A 21,914-nucleotide genomic window follows, 5' to 3' on the forward strand; every position below is an offset into this window, starting at 1 on the left:
ACTTGCCTTGCAAGCAAGCAGTACAAGTGTGAGGGGTGTCATTACAAGAAAAAGGAATTGCTGCTTTACTAAAAGCTATCTTAGTGACTGAATTTGTAGGATGACCCCAATCTGCAATGCCAAAGTGCAGAGTTAATTTTCTAACCTATATAAGCTGATGGAGATGCTTTAGAAGTCTTGAGCACTGGAAGTGGATACGTGGCATTGTTACTCATTCCTTGATAAAGAATTTTCTAAGTGACCTTGTCTTGTATGCACACAGAGAATTCATCAACAATACACCTACAGTTATTATCTTTGCATAATTTATGCATGGATAACAGGTGTTGAGACAGCTTTGGAACATGTAAAAGAGACTGAATAAAAATTGTGAAAGATTTGATTTGCCAATATGAGCAATATGCAAACCTTCACCACTAGCCCTAGTTACAGTGTCAGAAGATGGATATGGAGTAGCCATTTGAAGATTAGACAAATCGGAGGTCATATGATGTGTAGCACCCGAGTCCAACAACCAATACTCAGTTTGAGGTGCAGAAGAAGATGTACTGGATCTTGCAGTCATTGCAACTGATGGCACAGACTGAGGCATCATCATTGCAAGATTATATGAAGAGGAAGCCATCATATTAGGAGCCAGATTAGAAGCTGGCATGACAGGATTCTGTGTATGGACAGGCATGACAGAAGCTGGAGACTGAAATTGCTGAGAATAAACTGGAAAAGTTTGTGGCATAGCCACAGATGGAGTTGAAGAGTTATTCCTATCAAAACAGGTTGCAACCGTATGACCAACTCTATGATAGATCTGGCATCCATGTTGAAAACAAGTGAGAGCAGTATGACCTTTCCTGTTGCAAATCTGACAGAATTGAAAAGGCTGAAACACTTGTCATGGGTGTTATATAGGTTGCTGTGATGGCTGAAAGCCATGTACAGAAGGTTGCTGGAAATATTGTTGAGAACCAGAATGAAACTTCTCCTTTGCCTTTTGGTTTAAACTGATTACCCCGGAAGTTATTGTATGTCCCTAAACCAATTTGAGTCACATAAGCAAATGGTCCATTCGGCTGTGGAAATGACATTGGTTGAAAAGGTAACATTGGTGGACATGAAGAAAATTGAGGCAATTGAGGCATCTGTTGAAAGGGAGGACCATTCTGAGTACCAGCTGGAAAATATGACTGGGATCCAGAACAACTACCAATCTCCAAACTAGGATTAGTAGAATTAGCAAACATGGCACTCATCACAGGAGCTTGCTGAACCATTTCTTCTAATGTAGACTCTTCAGCTCTTAACTGTGATCGAAGTTCTTTAAGACAGACAAGATTTTCTCTTCCTCTAATGACAGCTTTGATAGTATTATACTAAGAAGGAAGACCTCGAAGAGCCACAATTACAATATCTTTATTTGAAATCAACACACCCACAGCAGCCAGTTGGTCTCTACAATCTTTGATCCGTTGCAGATACAAATCAATAAATTCTGATCCCTTTTTCATATTCTGTAAATCAATTTTCATTTGAACAATACTGGATCTTGTCATATTAGAGAATCTTTCTTTGAGATTAGTCCACATTTCTCTAGAAGTTTGACAACCAATAATACAGGACAAAGCAGCAGTTGATAATGTGGCAGTGATAAGAGTCATTAAAGCTTTGCCATGAATTTTCCAAACCTTAAAAGTATCAGCAATCACTGGTGGATTTTCAACAGTCTCATCTGCAGAATCAAACTCTACATATTTGTTTGGACAAGGTATCGAACCAGTAACAAACCCAAGAATTCCATTTCCATCTAGCAAGAGTTCCACTTGAAAATTCCATGTAATATAGTTGGAATCATCAAGTTTTACAGTCACAGTGTTTCCAACACTGGGAATCAATGAAGAGATCGATGACTGTGTAAGAGCTAACTGAGCAACAATAACCATTTTTATATGAACACGCCAAATCAACTAGAAATTATGAGTAATAGACAAAATGATCGACTTTGCAAGAATCAACACATTGACAATCGAAGATGAACAAATCAAGAATCAACATTAAAACACGACAAATTGGTCAAATAGCAATACGATCTTCACCAAAGAAAGCAAGAATCAAAGAATGAATCACCGACTTACAGAAAACCCCAAAGAAATTAGGGTTGCAATCACCGACTTAGTGCACCAACGTAGCACCGACGTAGCTTTAATGAGCAAACAACAGCAACGAGCGACAGAGACACCAATGAGAAGTGTTAGCGGAAGCACAAGGATCGTCGTCAACCGATGGAGTTACCTGTCGCCGGCTCTGATACCATGATAACAAAGCTTACAGAGGTTTAGAGAGAGACGGTAGAGAGAGAAAGTAGAGAGGGAAAACTGATCTTTTCAATATTTCACTATATGTCATAGAATTATTACAACATTTGTTTATATATAAATTCATCCTCACATAACTAACTCATCTAATACACATGTGACACATGGCACACATCTAATACATAGCACTTGGCATAATCCTAAGCTAACCTCTATAGTCTAACGGGTTTCACAATGCCCTGCAGCTTCCACCCCCCAAATCCTGCCAAAGTAAATGCCTGTAACAACAATGCAGGATTAATAAACAGTGAAGTAGAAAATCCCTACCTTATGTTTGGATGAGGGGCTTTCAAGGTACCAGGAATTAAGAGACTCAATTATTAAAAATGCACTACAAGGACCTTACCGATTAACCACTCAAACACTACAAAATACTACTACCAAAACACTAGAAATACACTACAAAGACACTAAACAAAGGTTTTTCAAGGTGCCATTTCAAAGTTCTCTCAATTGAATTGCATCTAGTCATTTTCAAGTCCCTCTATTTAATTTCTGTATTGATTCCTAATAAGTTTATCCTAAGTTCGATAAAAATTTAAAGTCTCGTCCAAACGTAGTCTTAATGATTTTGCCCCATATCGTATGACCAAAGCAGTCACAGGAAACTCCATTTTCTTCTTAATCTAGTAACATCAACTCTAAATTCGTTTACATCTAGTTTGAATAGCACAGCTGATCAGAAAGCAGAAAAGACATAAAGGATGTTACACGAACCAATGTAATCTCTCCTCAACCTTTCCTTCTATGATTTTTGCACAACTTACAAGTCACAGAAATGATGTTATAGACTTATGTATCCATAATTAAGTGTCAAATCTTAGGGAGGCTCTCAAAATTCTGTCTGCTAGTGCTAGGAATGGTGTGCCAACTGAATGGGTTATGTTCCAAAGGGACAAGTGCCATTTTGTTGAACTTTTTTAGCCAGTACTTCATGGCAGTTGTTTATGAGCCTAATGTGATAAGATGCTGCAAATGTCACCAGTGTTCTCCTTTATAATGAATATCAATTAAACTCCAAATAAAAACCACTTTGAAGAAACCTATAGTTTTGGTCATCCATGTGTCTTGCAATGCCAAAACATTGATCCAAAGATTGTTTAATCCATGTGTATAGCACACATAAACAACAAGATGTAAGTTGATTATAGAAAATAAAAGATTAATGAAAGGAAAAATGCCTAACCTCATCCCAAGATTTCCCAGTAGTTTCAAGCAAAGCAGCATTGCAAGTCTTGAGTTCTATGGAGGCACCAGTGAACATTGAGGCTGCCTCCTCCCAACCCCTATTATGCCCCATGCACCTGTACAAATTGAATATGTTGTAATAATACAATTTCTCCATTTTGGCACAAGACAAATAGGTAGTGAGGCAGAGGTTACATGACAGTGAGTATGTCGTCCCTAGAATAGTTACAGATAATGTGTTGAAGGTGCTCAGCTGTCTGCCCGTCCATGGCGGCGATGGAATAAAAGCTGGAAATATAATGAACCTCAGCCTCCAAGAAGCCTCTTACTTGTTGCTGCATTATAGTAAGAGTCTCCCTAGTTCGCACTGCATTGCTACAGCCCAAACAGGCCAACTAAGAAATCAAATTTATTTTCGGAAAACTAATAACAAGTGTATGCCAATGCCAGCTACTATTTCCACTCCTATGAATAGATAGTCATCCGGCACTCCAAAACAATGTTTTATCATGTTAAGTACTCCACAAGAAATTGCCATTGCCCTTAATTAGTGGTATAATATACTTTACCTAGATAAAATAAGCTGAGGAATCCAACCCAACTCTTGGAGTTTGAGAGAGACTTTGACAGCATCGGCTTGTCCTCTTTCACTCAGGGGGCGATCATGATCTATAAATTAATTATTTTCATAAAATAATTCAATAAATAAATAGAATAATTTCTCTCTAGGTAATATGTAGTGAAAACAAAGAAAAATATTAGAGAAACCTAACCTACCTTTTAGCGAAGGGTCTACCCAGGAACTGTTGGCGTGACGAAGCAGAATTAGGCGACGAGCAACGGATGGAGGAGGAGTTTGTTCAGAATCAGAAACAGCTTTGCTCTCCACTTCCACTACCAAAGATGAAGATGAAGGCCTAGTACCACTGCTAGGGTTTCTGTGACGGATTGAACTTGAAGAGGCTCTGGGCCACTTGGGATTCGCAGCCGGTTGGAAAGAGAAACTATGCGGCTGAATATTCAAATTAATGTTATGGTTAAAGAGAGTTGCCGCATTCATACTGCCAGATTGTCGACTATTAGTATTCAGTGAGAGTTGAGTCTTGAGAGCAAGCTGAGGACTGGGGAGGGTCGGAGCTGACTGCAATGCTAAACGCCACTCCCTCCCTCCAGTGGCCACTCGCTCTTGGTTTCGGAGTCCGGAGGGTCACTTGTGTTTCCACGTGGCGCTTGTAGCTTATACTTTTATTTATTTTATTTTATTAGTTTTTAATTTTTGAGTTCCACAAGCGACGGTTGTGTTTTTTTTTTTTTTTGGACAAACAAAATAAATTTCATTTAAAGATAAAACTAATACAAGATAAGGACAATTTTAATAGAGAGTCTAAAATAGCCAAGCAAAAGTTCAACTCCATAAATGAAAACACAATGAGGAGGCCCCAAAAGTGAGTAGCCCATAGCAGCAACCAAATCGAAAAACCTAGACAACCATCTCCACCAAAACAGCTGCACCACCATCGCAGATCCGTCACCACCACCCTAAAGAAGGGCCAAAAAGCCAAATGGATGAACTGAAAATGGGGGTAGGCAAGCTACCCGCGCTGGGAGCGCTCCCATAATCCTACCAAATAGTGCAAAGTGCACTTTTAAATGGTAGCTGGTAGAAGATTCACAGTGAGGAGCGATGTTTGGAGAGGAACAAGGCAAAGAAAATAGATCTGAGATAAACTTAGAGAAGACTGAGACCAAGCTCAGAGCAACCTGAGACACAAAATGCTCAAACAGAAAACAAACGAAAGCTAAATGCAAATACAGATAAATTAAATCTCTAACCATGGTGGCTTGGAAAGGGAAAAACTGTGGTGGAGTTGGAGGAAAAGGGAGAGATGGGGAAATCGGGAGGAAAGAGAGGGAAAGAAGAGGAGAAATTAAGGAAACAAGGGTGGAAAGAAAATGAAGAAGGGCGAAAATCAGGGAGAGATGGAAGATAGTGATGAAATAAAGGGTGGACGAGAGAGGAAGATAAAGGAGGGCGACGCTGCCGCCGAACTCAAGCCGGAGCAAGAGGCTGACGGCAGAGAAGGTTTCATAGGTTTAGGCACTTTACTTTGGGAGAGGGAGATGGCACAGAGTCATAGGCATCCCCAAACAAAATTTGTCAATTATCTAATAACTTGAATATTATCGTCTTAAGAAGTGGAGTTGCTCTTAATAGTTCGGGACTCAACTGCAGTTGCGTAGCGATGGTTATGTTTGAGTTTAAAAGATTTCACTACTGCGTCCTTGGTAAGTTGGAAAGAGAGTCGTGGAAAGGAAAATAATTTTGTGGTTTATGTGTAAATAAACATATTTTTGCTCAAGGCCATGCTTAATATTTTATTTATTACCGTTCGATGAGTTTAAATTTCGATATTTATTTATTTAATAGACACATCTCAAAATTTAAAATCATTTACTAATAATAAGTAAGGTTGTGAGCATTACTACAATTTGAGAACGATGAGCAAAAACGTTCCCATAAGGGAGAATGTTAATCCCTCCAACCTATTGGTGTTCACTTTCCTTCCCCATGAAACAAAATAAAAACATGAATTGATATGTTTTATCTACCTTCCCAAGAAAAGACATGGCAAATAATTTCTCATGAATTCTTTACTGGGTACTAAACGTGTAATAAGGGGCAGGATTCGAAAATGGAAAAAAATCAAACATTTTACCAAAAAAAAAAAATCAACTTGAAAGGAAAATGAACTAAAATTGAAGCAATTGAACCAACTGAAATCTATTAGTTTGGTTTCAGTTTTAGTAATTTGGAAATCGAACTAAATCAAACCAAACCGAAATAAGCAAAATGACGTTGTTTTACTATTAACCCTAAGGTTATTCTTTTTAAGCTAAACAAACTCTCAATTGTGCTTAAAATGGTTAGAATCCCTAAACATAAACATACTATCATTTGAGTTTGAAACGGTTAGAAGTCAGAAATTTTTGAAGTTGAAGTGTTGAAGACTTGAAGATTGATTTGTAATAGCTTCCGTGTTGTAAAAGCATCTTCAATGGAGATAGTATTTAGATAGCAAAGTTAGATTTGCCAGGCCACGTAGGTAAAAGCATGTTTAATAAAAGGTAGCAACCAAATAAGCATATTAAGAACTAGAAAATTGGGTCCCGCTGTGAAATACAATTCCCAAATTTCACTGTGGATTATTTTATTTTTAATTTCACAATTTTATTTTTGTTGAATTTGAAAATCCTAATTTGACTCTTTAAAGCTTGAAATAATCTTTTTTTTGAAATATTTTCATTGACTTATTGATTCTAAGAGTGTTTAAGTGAAAATCGTTTGCAAATTAGAGTTGAAACGAAGAAGTTACAAACATCGAAAATGAAGGGTAGTTTGGTCTTTTTCACTTACCATAAATAGTAAGCTTTTTCGTTTTAGAAACCTTGGAACTTGCCAAAATTAGAATTCTAATTTCAAAAACCCAATCGAGAAACTCTAACCTAACTCGTTTACCTAAATCAACCCATTGTCTTTTTCGAATTTTCTGACGCAAATTCTAGTTAGCTTCGGCGTAGTTTCAAAAACTCAATCGAAAAACTCTAACCTGACTTGTTTACCTAAACCAACCCATTATCTTTTTCGAATTTTCTAACGTGAATTCTAGTTAACTCCAGCGTAGGTGACCGGCACCACTTACCAAGAATTAAAGCCCTCATTTCCATCTACAAAACTGACCAAAGAACCACCCCAAGAAACCACTCTACGTGGTGGTGCTTGGCTGCGATCTTCCTAAGGGTTTCAACGGCCACCACTACTTGGGTTGGATTCGCCTCAACCCTGCCTTCAAAACCTTGGAATTTGATCGTTCATCGAACGTTAGACGGCATCACAGCGTGGGTGCGCCATTCACGGCCTTAGAGGGCTTTCCAACAATTTTGGTCATTTTCCGTCCACTTTTGGACTTCGTACAAGTATAAACCTTCATCCTCGTGTTGATATCTTTCTATATGTAAAATTTAGTGAAGTTTGGTTGATGTCGGAAATTTGATTCTAGATCACTACGCGCAGTGGCATGTGGGCAACTCTGGTGACATGAATTTTGGACAGCGAGATCTTCTCTATGCTCTGAGCCCATATCCAAGGTCCTTTTTTGAGATTCCGATTCGACGGTTCAACCATTCAGTTTTTGAATTAACTGTACTGCCGCTCGACTTTCACAATTAACGACAATCCAACGGTTGAATCCTCGTGCTATTTAATGAGCATGCTATTTAGTGATTTTATGACCCTTGAGAACTTGTGGAACAGAAATCCGACATTTGAATATTTTGGATTGAAGAATTTATTGTTGTTGATCTTAGTGAGACCAATTTGACGACGGTTGATATTTTAATCAACATGTCCAGAATTATTCTAGTGTCTCGTTTATATATAGGACTCTAAGTTAAGACTTCTGTGTTTTCTTCGGCGTCATGCCTTAGTGCTTCGATCATTGAGCTAAGATTACTAGTAGCTTGGACTCCGGTGAATTGACTTTAATATTATGTGATACGTATTTTGCTTATGAAAATTCCCTTGTTATTTACTCTGTCTGCATAACATGAATTTATAATTGCTTTGTAAAATGATATATTTATGTATATTTGAAATGTTTGTGAACTGAGAAGGTTAGCAGAGGATCGTTACCTTGGTATACTTTTTTTTTCTTGTTTCATGTGTGGATTTTATATCCTTGGAGTACTTTCCTTCTTTCTTATTCCATGAGAGGTTCTAGAATCCTAGATTTAGTTAGATTCCATGAGAGATTCTAGAATCCTATTCCGATTCCTTGAGAGGTTTAGGAACTCTATGCATAGTTTTTATCCCGTTCCATGAGAGGTTTTGAAACCCTTCTTTGTGTATATTTGCTATCTGGTTCTATGAAAGGTCCTCAAACGCGGAACTTTATGACGTCGCTGTAGCCCTATTTATTTTATTATATATATAAACGAAAAGCCGGTTGAATGCATGTGTAGAGCCAATTGAGATTTGTCAGTGAGAATTATTCTATATATTCAAAGGATTGTGAAATGTTTACAATGAAATCGACTTTTTAAATTACATGTTGTATCTCACACGACCTTTGCAGCTTATCTGGGTTTTTGTTTTGTTTAGTGCATCATCTCACGATAGGGAGATCATGGAACCCCAAGCCCAACCCCCCACATCCAAAAGAACACGACAGTAATGACCAAAAACGAAGAAAGAAAAATACTAGCTAGCTAGCTAACACAAATGACGTATCAAAACGATATCAACGTTTTTTCGAGAATTCCAGTACAAAAGACATTGCTACCTCTTCATAGAAGAAATAATTTCGATTGGATTATCTGACTTCTTAAGCTCCACTCTTCCACCTTAAAGCAGATGACAACAATGCGTTTTCAGTTAAAAGTTCACTGCATAGACACAAGCAGAATTGAGGTATGGCATACCTGCGTTGTATATGTCTTAGACAGCAGATTTCCGCATTCTTCAATGAGAGCTCTTTCTCCACCAATCACTCTGGCTAGTTCCGAAATCAAATGTTCTGTATCTTCTGCCTGATCATCAGAAAAGCTTTCGTCATTGAAACAAAGAATAAAAATAAAAATGCTAGACGCCGTAAGCCTTTATTACTCACCCAGACACTTTATTATGCACATTGTAAACCTCGTTCTCCTTTTATCTAATTAATAAACTTTGAAACAACTCACTCAATTTTTTATTTCCAGTCAATCTACTCTTAAGCAATCCTCACCACATAGACTAATTTTCTTTCAAGTACCCAACCCAGCAAGGAAAACCTTTGTGAAATTGTTTACCCTCCCATTTTACCCATTTTTATCACAAGGTTCATGAAATTTTACCACTACACTGAAATTTTTTCTTGTCAGCTGTGCCATCACTTCAAATACAAAGTAAAATACAATACTATCTAGTTGTTGATGAGTAAGCAAAAGGTCTCGAATTTACTTTACCTTTGGCATAGATCGCTGAACATGGAAAACTATTATGTCCATCACTTCTATTGCTGTGCTCAGTGCCTCTTCTAACTCTCGTAGATTGGCCTGCAGAGTATATCTCATGTCAGTGTTACCCATAAGTGAAGCAATACCCTAACATAAGTTACTGATTATACCCTAACACTGCCACTGCTTGGAAGTTGAACTGAGGCATTCAACAATGCTTGAGTTGCTTCTGCCAGAGAAACTGAATAATCCCCTTGAAGAGAAAACCACTGGTCCAAATATGGAATCTACGATAATGTTCATAGAAGTATGTAAGTTACAAACACCATTCTCTGTATATATATAAACATGTATAAACACGAGTTAAAATGGAATCTAAAATAATGTCAATGATATCTTACTGTCAGAAGAAGATAAAAATGCACAACAAACAGTTTGGTGCTCTTAGCTTTCTATGTAACTGCAGTCTTACTCTCAGACGATCACGTTACACATAGTATTGGAAAATAAAATTGTGATCTGTCAGACTGTCACAACCGATAGCAATATCTCATTACTTGTAGGTTTTATTTATTCCACAGCTAAAATTTTCAGAATAACTGAACCCGAGAACATAGCTTGAAAAAGGGTCTAACTGTAGAAATCATATGTTCCATTGTGAACAGAAGCATTATAGAAGAAGCCAAATTCTTCATGGATAATTTACTCTCATCATGAAAGATTTGGTCTCTACTATATTCTCGACCGCACCTTGAAGGGAGGTTACAAGGCAGACTGATTTAGGTTCAACAAACAATATAAAACTAACAAATTGGTAATCAAGGATAGGCAATAACAACATACTGAATGAGATCATCAAGCTAGAAGTCTAAAGCAATCAACAAACGCTGGCAAGTGGCAGCCTTACTTGAGCTTCAAGAATTGTGGATAAAGTCTTTGTTCTTTGCAAAATGCTGAGTTCTATCCGTTTCCTCTTCACAGAATCATATAGTTCAGCAATCTTTACCGCGAGAGAATAAAGTGTTCTCTACAAGGAAGTGGAGAAAAACATTTAATTTCACAAGATAAATAACAACTTATATTGAATGGTTCCACTATTAATTGCACTGAGACATTTTGTGACATGTGGTTAAGTTGAGACAATATCAGTGTTCTAAGTAGTATACTATTGGCTCGACTCTGAAATTTGAACTGCAGTGAAATAGACTAACCTGGGTCTCTCTCTGCTGAGCTCGCATAGAAGCCTCTGCTCTTGCATTGGCATATCTCCACTGCAGATAGCGGTTGTGGAGCACTCTCAAGGAATGTACATCTTCTAGATGACTGGAAACTTTCTTTCCTTTCCTTGTATCTGGGCCCAGCTTTGCACTAGCACATGGTGGGACTGGGGGAAGGCATAGGCCACCCACCTTCCCTCTTTCACTGCCTTTGTCTGTCAGGAAGAATAAGCGGTCGGAACTTGATAATGACAAATTCAGAGAACGGGAGCAAGGGGAAGCAGAATACTTTGAAAAATCGCCACTGGCAGCGACAGTTGCATTACCCCTGCTGCTACTTTTCTCAGAGAGCTGCCTGCTAGAAACGGTTGGCAACAAATCAGCCTCAGGCATGGAAGAACGAATGTCAGGAAGACACCGTGCGGTACAGCTTGGTGTTTGACTATGATTATTGACATCCGGGCAAGTGGTGTCACTCTCGGTAACTGCAGTGGCAGGCGGAGCAGGTAAAGACATCCCGCTGGCCTGCAAGAGCTTAGCAGCAGCTGTGGCAGTTATGTTGGTAGACCGCTGCTGAGTGAGTCTGACTCTCGACATCCTATCTAGACTAGCACTCGCCACTGGTGTGTCAGGTCTTGAGGGTGCGGTTTTTGGCAGATGCTGCTTCTGCTGCTGCTGGGTTTTGCCTCCTCCTCCTCCTCCGTTCTCTTTCAAAGGCTTGGCAGGACGCTGTTTCCTAAAATTAAGCATCTGGTCCGGTGGGAGAGGGGTTCCCCAGATCTGACTCTGAGTGTGAATGGAGGAGGATCCGGTGGGCCTGTTCTCGTCGGAGGAGCGCAAGGGCTCCAAGTCCAAGTGCCTCTGCCGCCTATTCACAGAGGAAGACCGCTGCCGCGACTGAATTTCCGACAGGGTCGAGGATGGAGTTAACATGGTGTGTTGATGTTTAGGAAGGGGCGATTTGGAAGGCAAGGGATGAGGGAGATCGCCGGTGAAAGCCGCAGGAGACATGAACCTAGAGCTCACCTCCCTCACTCTTGGCCGCCTTTGAGCAGTCGGTGGTGGAGGAGGAGGAGGATGGGGAGGAGCGCAAACTTCTGCGTCCTCTACGGTGGCAGATGCGCAATTTTCCACGATCAATTGATCCATGTTCCTCAGTAAATGTAGAAATCAATCGAGGAAAGCACGTACAAGCGAATCTGAGAAGAAATTTGTGAATGTTAAAATTCACCCGGAGTCCCAATTTTCGAATTGAGGTTGAGCCCTTACCTTGTCCCGACCCCCGATTCCTTTTAATGAGCACTTTTACAATATCTTGCTGACCCAGAAGCCTTCAAGTGAAAGAGATAACTAGCCGTTGGGGGTCAAGTCGTAACGGTTCAATTTTCAAAAAATTGAGCACAAGAAATAGAAAAAGGGAGCCGAAGGGGAAATATATGTATATATATGTATGTATGTATGTATATGTATGTTTGTAAATTCTTTTTTGCTCCTCGTTAGTGTTATATCAAACTTGTCGTTGATAATAGCCTACCTTAAGACATTTTATTTACACCTAAATAAATTACAACTTCCGTGCCGTGTAACCTGTCCCACCAATTGCTGTGCAAGCCCTGAAAGCGAGTCCTTCCATTCCTCAGCCGCTCCTCTATTTTATCCTCGTATAGTAAATGATATTATTTTTTAGTAATTTAATTAATTAATCAGGGGTATGACCCTAATTATTGGTTTGAAATAATCTCAATGATGACATAAAAAATGAACAAGTTGAATCATGATATTACAAAATGGAAAAGGCCATCACACATTTTCAAGTTCCATGGAGAAGAAATTAAGAATTATACAAAGCAAAAATAAGTACGGATGGTTCAATCCAGTATTTACTTCTATCAATACATCGGGTGTAAGAGATCAATAAGTACAGAAAATGGATACTAATATTAGTGCATTTGTATGTGACTTTCACATCCATGAAGCCATTTTCATGGCGCAAGCCTATATACAAAACTGACTTCATCTTCTACCTTATTTGTTTCGGAAAACTGAATCATCTAGACTGTTGGCCAAGGCCATGGAAACCCCTTCTTGTAGAGCTAGGCATTGGCTCATCTGTTAACCAAATAAAAACAAAAAAAGGAAAACAAATTAAGATGGTGAAATTAAATACTTGCTCGATTCATAAAGTGGAAAAGGGGAAAAGAATGGTAATCATGGATTACGTGATTTACAGTAGACTAATGAAAGTAAGCGGGGATTCATGCCATTTCTATCTTACCAAGCTCATCCTCTTCATCACCATTCTGGCTTGTAAAGAATGGTGTGAGGTAGTTTCGATCTAACGCTGTGAATGACGCTGTGCTGCAAGAGAGAAGGTGGAGGGCAGAACTAGGTGCTTAGCAAATAGATAAAAAAAAATAAAAATGAAAGCCAGGTTCCTCTACGAAGGTAGCAAACAAATGGTTACCTCTGATGGAATTCCTTCAGTTTCATCTTGATCCTGTTTCCTGACGATCCTTCGTCATCAAAAGATGGTGCAATATAGCCATTGTTCCCTTCAAAATTCTGGGAAATACATGTACACATATCCAAAATAGTCAGCTTTGATGAGTAGTAAAATCACAGTGATCATGAAAGTAGAAATGTTATCACAATTCAACATGTGGCCCATCAATCTGAATAGGATTAAGCAGGACTCATTAAATGTTTGCAAAAGATAAGTGTGTAGAACAGAGGAGGGAAACATATTTGAAAAGAGATCTGCCTGTAACTTCAGAACATGCCCAAAAATGCTGGTTTAGCTCCATTTTACTAATAAATTTCTGAATGAGATTGTCCAAATCAGTCCAATTTTCACCAGAAATCAATGACCATGTATATGAAACACTATTTCAGTGTATTACTCTCACCAAAACCCCATCAACAGACCTACCCTGTGGTTATTCCCAAAGGAGTTTCTGAAGCATAGATATGAAACCACGGGCAGAAACAATGAGATTCTTTTCCAATTCAAAGCTTTCCCTCTAGGTCAGGAAGGGGATGCACCATCTATTGAAAATTCTGTCAACCATTAGCTAAACAGAGGACCAACTTCAATAAACCCGACTATGATTTTCTCACTGAAACCCTGTTAGTATGTTACCATATATGCAAGGCACTAGATAGCTTCGGCTGAGAGTTGCGGTCTGTGGTTGTGGGTCATGTAACAGAGTCCTATTCTGTCAGCATGGTGTCTACCATGCCCTGTGACAGAGACAGACACAGCAGGAAAGCACAGGACCTAAAAACCTTGGCACTTACGTGAGCTTAGAGATAATAAGTAACCACTTCTTTGGGGATCAAAAGATTGTCCCTATGTAAATAGTAGCCTTGGATGATCAGAATGACCCACATCAGTTCTTATCCTGTGGGGCTAACGTTACATTAGTATAACTAACGTCCAGAAACTTAGGGATTGTGAATCCAATGACTACATAGATGCTTGTTCCTTTTTTGGATTAAATAATGTAGATCCAAGTGGAAAATTTGGCTGTCACAAACATGCATAGAACTCTTTTGTTAGGGTTCCTAAAATTCAAAGAACAAGTAATTAAGCAGAACATATTTCCGTTTTCTTTTCTAGAGCTAGAACTTACTTCACCCAAAGTACCCTCAATGCCATCACCTACAACTTGTAAAGCTTCCAGCATGGTGCCGGTTGAACCTCCAATTAATAACACCTAAAAAATTGGTCCAAAGGTTACAACTCAGTCACAAGAACAGTATCATATGCATCTCAATAAACAAGTATACCTGAATAATATATATTTGTTATAAACATCAAGTAGGTAATTATTGTTCCTGATGCACAAGGTGTCAAATTACCAAGTTTCTCTACGTGCATGTCCAAGACAACAAATGAAGCCGCAATCAAAGATTAAGTATATATCCATGGTGAGTGCTGCTAGCATTGCCATTAAACACTTTTTCTTCAATCACATGACTTTCAAATTGGTTCATAAGGCAGGGCTTCGTAACAAATTTCAGTTAGTCTAAATAAAATTGTCTATTCCGGACAAGTTAAGTAATTTTTTGGCACAAGCAAAGGTATAGAGCAGAATAATTTTTTAGGGAAATTTCAATCTAGTTTCCTACTTAATTTGCTAGTTTCCTGTTCTTGTTATTGTCCAGTTTGAAGGACTAGGATTACTTTCCCCTTTATAAATATGCTTTGAAATTCAATAGAGCAGATTTGATTGATGTAACGAAATTATCTCTCCTCTAATTATCTTTTGTCACTGTTTTCTATACTCTGATCTCCCCTTCTGTTCTAGATTTCTCTTTGGTCTGTCTATTCCTTCTGTCTTTTGTCTCTGAATCCTATATTTCTCTTCCCTTGAATCCTAGTCCCTGTACTCTTCTAAAATCCCTTTCTAATTTCTGAATATATGTTACTTGTTCTACATTTATGCTTGTTCCAAACAAAACTTTTGCTCCCTTCTGAATCGGAGCCATTTCAAAGAAACAACTTTCAGTGGAGGTGCAAGACAAGAGCTAGGATATAGTGAAATAGAAAAGATCACATAGTATTGTTACCAGCTTTTTAATTGCGCAAAATACTTCTTGGTATCATTAGAAAAGTTCAAGGACGTGGGATGCAATATATTGACAAAGTGCTGAATTCAGATTCAATTCATGACTAGTATTTTAACAAGATGATGTATTAGTTTAGTCTACAAATATCTATTAGGGAAACCATGTCCTCAATATTCACCATACATTGGGAAGAAGATTCTGAATTGATGACAAAGATCAGTTTGTGTACCGTCAGAACCACTATGGCAGTGGTTGCAGTGAATATAGTCTGGCCATGTCCGTCTGGGAGATCATGAACTGATTGCAGAGCCAAAGCAAAAGCCATGGCCCCTCGAAGTCCTAGTCAATCCCATAATTCATTATGAATATCATTAGTCAATAAATTCAGAAAGATCAGCAAGTTTCTGCTCTTCTTACCACTATACCAAAGTGCTTTCTGGTGTTTTAAAGGTATCTGTCTGTGTGCAGGTCGAACCAAATTGACCAAATATGCACAAGAAAAAACATTAGCTGCCCTGCACAAAATCATTCGGCAAACTGATTAAGAGTTTCATACCAAAATACAGCGATTTGTACAAAACGTACAAGGAAAATGAAATAACAAATGTCTAGAAATTGAAAGACTAATAAAGTAAGATTGTGACCAAAGTCTCATCACAGCAAACATACAGGAAGCATACCTTGCAACTACAATAAATATCTGGGGCAATCAGGCACCAAGTTAAGGAAAAAGAGGAAGTTTCAGTTGCTACAGTATAAGAACTTTTCACTTTAGACTTCTAATTCAAAGGATACAATTGAGAAAAAAATGAACCCCACATGTGACCAGCTATGTTGTTCCATGGCAATATCAAAGCCCATGTATATAAACCTGAAAATTAAGGTTTTCATTTCAAAACAAGCGTGGTGTATCAAGTGTAAATAACAGCTTGAATACTTGATATGTGATAAAGACAAAGAAAAGCTCACTTACACAAATGTCTCCGCTAGTGATGATATCAAATGGAAAAAGGAAGAAACAAATCTTTGAGAGTTTTCTGATAAATTTGAATACGTATAATGCTTCATGACCTAAAACAGAACACCAGTTTGTCCATGGCACAGCTTTACCGTAGAATATATTAAAAAGAAAAAATGCACAGTTCTTCCACTTACCATTCCTGTGAACAATATTGACACAATACCAGACAGACCAAGACCTTCTGCAAGCATGTAACTAAACAGATGATAGTTCTATGTCAATTTGCATATAAGGAGAAAGCCTTAAAACTAATTTACATAAGATGAAAAATGGCCAAGAAGATCACTCACGAGAAATATGGAAAGAGAACAAACAGGCAGCACTCCAAGTTTTGAAGACTGAAAGGATAACAAGACAACCTTGTTATTTCCACTGTAGTACTAACTAAACAAAGGCCAGCAAAGAATGGAAGAAAAGTATCACTCACTTGTCAATATCCAACCCTGCATACTTAAAAAGGTTTTCACAATTAAGGTTTCACAATACAATCTACCAAGAGAAGCCTTTTTTATTTTATGGAACCAACAAAGGCTTTTCAAAACATAATGGAAAATTATTACTTGATAAAAAAGGATATTAAAGCAGATGTAAACCCAACTCCAACACCTGTAAAGCAACGCGCAATGTATTTTAGTAGCTGAGAAAACAAAATGTAGCAGTAATTAAACATCTAATAAATAAAGCATGTGCTGCTGTTGTAATTTCTGAGGGCAAAGAAAAAAGGAGTCATTGCTGTTAAGTGACCATTATACACCTGAGACTCATAGGTTTATTGTACTTGCGAGTTACAACAGAGCAGTTGCAGTACGGTACAACGGGTTAGTAGGAAACCACCACAAAGTATTTCCAGGAGATATATTAAACCTATTATATAACTCATATATGGGAGTTGGGTACAGGTATTTGTCTGGTTAATGCATCAACTCGTTTGGAAACTATCTCTGCACTAACATAGCCTACCCTTTGTATGACTTATCCTGCTGATACCGTATCACAGCACTTGACATCACAGAACTTAACACTTACAGACTGGAAAATCGTGAATGGCTTTCCAAGTAAATCAAACACAGATGACAAGCTACATTTTCAGATGAAGTAAAACTATATTATATATTATTAAAAAATTGCTTTTGATACGTAACAAAATCAAGTGCAAATCAAATATTTCATTATTTGACAGTAAAAGATATATATTCACCTGCAGACAAGGAACCAACAAAGGTCTCAAGAAACCTGACAACAACCATGAAGAAGTTCTCTCCAGATGATGCATGACTTCTTACCAAGGACATTGTCCTGCATAGCAGAATACCAGTTTAGTTAGAACTAAACTTCGCACAATATGCTAAAATATAGGTACAGTAACAATTTACTCTACATACCTGTACAAGGAAATTGCCATCTGTTGATTGTGTGGGCATACAATCCAACAATTTGAACAAGTAAACAAGGTCAATCTTCAGATAAAAAAGAAGTAGACATTGAGAACATGGATTATAAACAAAGAACAATAAAAACTTACGGCATCATTCAAAACAGATTCTCCAAACACCAGAGCATACAGGTTCATATCAGTGCCAAGTTCCTGCAATTTATGGGCCATCACAACAAACTATATTGGTGCTGAAAAATTTAGATAAAAACTATATGACTTATTGCAATTCCACAAACTACATTGGTGTTTTATTTTTTTGTTTTCGGTGCAGTGTGGAGGAAGGGAAGGACCCAGACATCTTTGGTTTGGGCATCTTCAATAATGTTTCACCTTCATGTTTAGTTGTGCAACTTGAGTTCACCGAAGTAAACCCGATCATGGAATATTGTGAAAAATTAAAATGACCAGATAACCACCTGAAAGATGGACAAAACGGTGACTGGATCAGTTGCTGATATAAGTGCACCAAACATCAAGCACTCCACAAATGGAAGCCTGTAGGTGAGGTATATCAGACCACCAAGGTAACTGCAACAGGAAGAGGAACTGATTAATCTACCTTAGTGGGACGGGGGTAAAAAAATGTAATATTATGAAAAGAATTTGTGAGCGTGAAACAAAAACTTACACTAGAATACCAGTAACAACGGAAGCTATAAAGGTTCCTAGGATAGCAAAGGTGACAATGGCTCCAAAGTTGGAGAAGAAAGGCTTCTGCAAAGGAGGGGGCAATAACAGTAAAGAAGAAATGGGTTGCAAAGCTATAGGCAAACAAGCATTTATCTCAGAGCTACAAAGAAATATTCAGAGGCAAAATACTGAAAAACTTACAGGTGAGAGACTGAAGCCGGATTGAGTGAGCACAAAAAGTGTCAAGGAAAACAGCATGTGCTACGTAGTAGCCTATTAAGGTAAATTGAAGCAAGAAATGAAATATTTGAAGACAATAAATAACAACAGGGAAAAAATTTGGATATAATATGATAGGAGGTAAGAGGAATAGGAAGAAAAATTCCTCATGGAAATTGAACCAGGCCCTGAAACAAACAAGGAACAGAAAAAGGAGAAATGATTGTTAATTAATTGTTGAATGAATTGAATTCCCTCTTTGTATAATATTGGTATTAGTATTGGCAGGGCATAGAAGGAAGGACCTGACCTGATGCTATTTTCCGTATTAGAGATGTTAGCAAGTCCACCTACAATTAAACCTGAAAAGAAAAGAGTACCAAGGATGGGTCACTCAAGGCCAAACCCTAATCGATCAATCACGACGAGACGATGGTGGAAAAATAGAAAAGATAAAAAACAAAAGGACGAGGAGAATTACAATACCAATTAAAAGAGAAGCGCTGGCCTCAGGAAGATAATAGAATTTGTGGCGGCGAAGGACATGGCCGAGGACAAAAGAGAGGACGAGCATCATGATCTGGAGAAGAATGCCAACCCCAGCGGCCTGCTGCTCCTTCCCTGGAGTGGTCCCATGGGCATCCGCCGGAGATATCTGCATCGCCATTATCTGGTGTTCCTCCATCGCCATTAGCTGCTGTCCTGCTGCTGCTCTGCTGAATGATTAATGATTATTACGCAACCAGGGAGGAGGACTTCCAGACTTCCAGACTTCCGTTAACTTCAACACGAAAATCCCCCGTAGCGTGATACTCAGTCAACTCAAAATTTGGGCCCAACCAAAAATATAATAAGACTGGCTATTGGACCTTTTGGGCTTTAGACTTGCGTTACATTCGTTTTGTGCTCTACCCCCGACTAACCTTGCGCACCCTCTCCTCGTTTCTTTGTTGTGAGGTCTGTCAATGTAACCGGAACATCCAGCAATATTAGAGTGGGTTGGGTTTCAATCGTTTTGTTTTTTTTTGTAAAAATCGAAAACTGAACTAAAATTACTATTTGGTTCGACTCCATTCGTTTATTTATTTATTTGGTTCGGTTTTTTTTTTAATTATAAAACCATTTTTTTTTTCTTGATCTATTCCAAGTCATGGGCCTCATGGCAGCATGTGGATGCCAACTCGTGTGAAATTTGGTAACATCAGTATGACAATGAACTACTAAAAATATAGAGAGATAAAATTGAGTGTTAATCTATATATGAGCAATAGAACTGAAGTCCTCCCCACCTCTATATGTCCTATGGGCAACACAAATCTGAATACGTAATACCTCATGGACAACACCTCGATAAAGTACTCTGCTAATCCCTCGTTGCTTCTTTTTGTTTTTTTTTTTTTTTTTTTTTTCGTATACTTTGTTTTAGTTTCTGACTATGTTTTATTTTCTTGTTTTTAGGTACTAGTTTATGACTCGAAGCTTTCAACCTGTTCGTGCAAATATCTTGGATTTTGACGACGATTTTGAACGAACTTTGAGAAGGAAGAGGAAAGAGCCAGAACCTAATCCACCTAGTTCTAGCTCAGAATCTAAATTTGACAAGGAAGAAGAGGTCACGGCAAGAGAGGAAGAAGAAGCACAAGTCATGTCAGCGGATAATCGAACAATCAAGGAACTTTCAGCATCGGGATTGGACAATGCCGTACCCCTATGCATTCAATATCCAAGGGCCGCTCAAGACAAGACCGATGAGTTTGAATTGAAGTCTAGCTTGCTCCATCACGTTCCAAAGTACCATGGGCTGTCCATGGAGGATCCAAACAAGCATTTGAAGGAATTTGAAGTGGTTTGTTCAAGCATGACTCCAATCAACGTGGATGGCAACATTTTGCAGATGAAAGCTTTTCCATTCTCTCTTTTGGAAAAGGCTAAAGATTGGCTCTATGAATTAACACCTGGCACTGTCACATCTTGGGAAAGTATGAAGAGAGCATTGTTAGAGAAATTCTTCCCCACTTCAAGAGTCATTCTTTTGAGGAAGAAAATTAATGGCATTCAACAAAACCAAGGGGAGTTCTTTCCAGCGTATTATAAGCGTTTCAAGACTCTAGTTGCATCATGCCCTCAACATCAAATGAAAGAAGAGCTTCTAATTCAATATTTCTATGAAGGACTTCTTCCAATTGAGAGACAAATGCTAGATGCATCAGCGGGAGGAGCTTTGGTTGACAAAACACCATTTGATGCCAAGACCTGAATTGCAAATTGAGCATTGAATGCACAACAATACGAGGGAGTTGGACAAAGGGACATCCCACAACAGCAACCACAAGTGAATGAGGTATGTGCAATTTCTGAAATTCAATCTTAATTGGCTAATCTCACTATTCTTATGTCACAGGTTGTTGATGGATCCAAAGTGCAAAAAGCAAGTGTATGTGGCGTGTGCACCATGCAAAGACACCCATCTGAGCAATGTCCTCAATTGATAAAGAATGGAGGATGGGAAAGTGCCCATGCCGTGGGATTTCAAGGCCAAAATCAGCCCAAATATGATCCATACGCAAACACTTACAATCTGGGATGGAGAGATATCCAAACATGAAGTGGAGGGAGCTTCAACAACCTTAACAACAAGGAGGATTTCGTCCACCACCCCCTGGGATATTTCAAAGGCCATTCACACCAATGTAACCTCAACTACCTCTGGTTCAATCAAATTCAGGTACATCTTTGGATAATGATAAGGTTATTCAATTATTAACCATTTTGACGCATGGAGTACAAAATCAAGCTAAGGAGGTGGATGAATTGAAGAAGCAAATGAGGCAAATGGCAGAATTTATGGGCCAATTTAGAGAGAAAAGCAAACTGCCTAGTTCAACCATTGTAAATCTAATGGGAGGATTTGAAACCGCCAATGCTATCACGTTAAGAAGTGGCAAGGAAGTTGGAACCACCCCATAACTACCCAAATCAAGCCAAAAAGAGGATGAAAAACTGCTGCAAGAGGAGGAGGACAAAGGCAAAGCCACGACAAGGGTGGAGCAACCCTTGCCCTAGCCACTTAAATCTCCTATGCCGTCCAACAAAGGTAAGTTAGGTCCAAATTCAATTGTTTCTAATGTTATTCCACCAAATGTGCCTTTCCCTCGCAGAATTTTGCAATCAAAGAAATAAGAAAGTGACAAGGACATTCTTGAGACATTTAGAAAGGTGCAAGTCAATATCCCTCTCCTTGATGCAATCAAACAAGTTCCAAAGTATGC

The 21,914-nt window shown here is 38.5% G+C and overlaps 3 protein-coding genes across 3 annotated transcripts; all 3 read right to left on the reverse strand.

Moving 5' to 3' along the window:
* Positions 1-2,356: 2,356 nt before the first annotated feature.
* On the reverse strand, positions 2,357-4,754 carry LOC137730103 (uncharacterized protein At3g52155, chloroplastic). Its single transcript, XM_068469168.1, has 5 exons — positions 4,335-4,754; positions 4,127-4,226; positions 3,753-3,932; positions 3,556-3,673; positions 2,357-2,587 (listed from the first exon to the last, which is right to left on the reverse strand). Exons 1-5 carry the CDS (start codon positions 4,615-4,617, stop codon positions 2,522-2,524), a joined length of 747 nt encoding a protein of 248 aa, XP_068325269.1. The 5' UTR covers positions 4,618-4,754; the 3' UTR covers positions 2,357-2,521.
* Positions 4,755-8,598: 3,844 nt separating this feature from the next.
* LOC137728041 (protein ENDOSPERM DEFECTIVE 1-like) lies at positions 8,599-12,400 on the reverse strand. Its single transcript, XM_068466919.1, has 7 exons — positions 12,038-12,400; positions 10,763-11,967; positions 10,459-10,578; positions 9,722-9,838; positions 9,561-9,650; positions 9,036-9,143; positions 8,599-8,957 (listed from the first exon to the last, which is right to left on the reverse strand). Exons 2-7 carry the CDS (start codon positions 11,915-11,917, stop codon positions 8,901-8,903), a joined length of 1,647 nt encoding a protein of 548 aa, XP_068323020.1. The 5' UTR covers positions 11,918-11,967; positions 12,038-12,400; the 3' UTR covers positions 8,599-8,900.
* Positions 12,401-12,527: 127 nt separating this feature from the next.
* On the reverse strand, positions 12,528-19,430 carry LOC137728042 (sodium/hydrogen exchanger 6-like). Its single transcript, XM_068466920.1, has 22 exons — positions 19,132-19,430; positions 18,956-19,007; positions 18,774-18,833; positions 18,628-18,652; positions 18,425-18,510; positions 18,213-18,324; positions 17,884-17,946; positions 17,744-17,763; positions 17,560-17,657; positions 16,939-16,967; positions 16,789-16,820; positions 16,652-16,699; positions 16,496-16,556; positions 16,314-16,411; positions 16,136-16,211; positions 16,021-16,040; positions 15,758-15,855; positions 15,570-15,679; positions 14,401-14,484; positions 13,233-13,330; positions 13,044-13,126; positions 12,528-12,877 (listed from the first exon to the last, which is right to left on the reverse strand). The coding sequence occupies exons 1-22, from the start codon at positions 19,334-19,336 to the stop codon at positions 12,816-12,818; spliced, it is 1,620 nt and encodes a 539-aa protein (XP_068323021.1). The 5' UTR covers positions 19,337-19,430; the 3' UTR covers positions 12,528-12,815.
* Between the last annotated feature and the right edge of the window lie 2,484 nt (positions 19,431-21,914).

This window comes from Pyrus communis, chromosome 3, assembly GCF_963583255.1.
Source record: "Pyrus communis chromosome 3, drPyrComm1.1, whole genome shotgun sequence".
NCBI lineage: Eukaryota > Viridiplantae > Streptophyta > Magnoliopsida > Rosales > Rosaceae > Pyrus > Pyrus communis.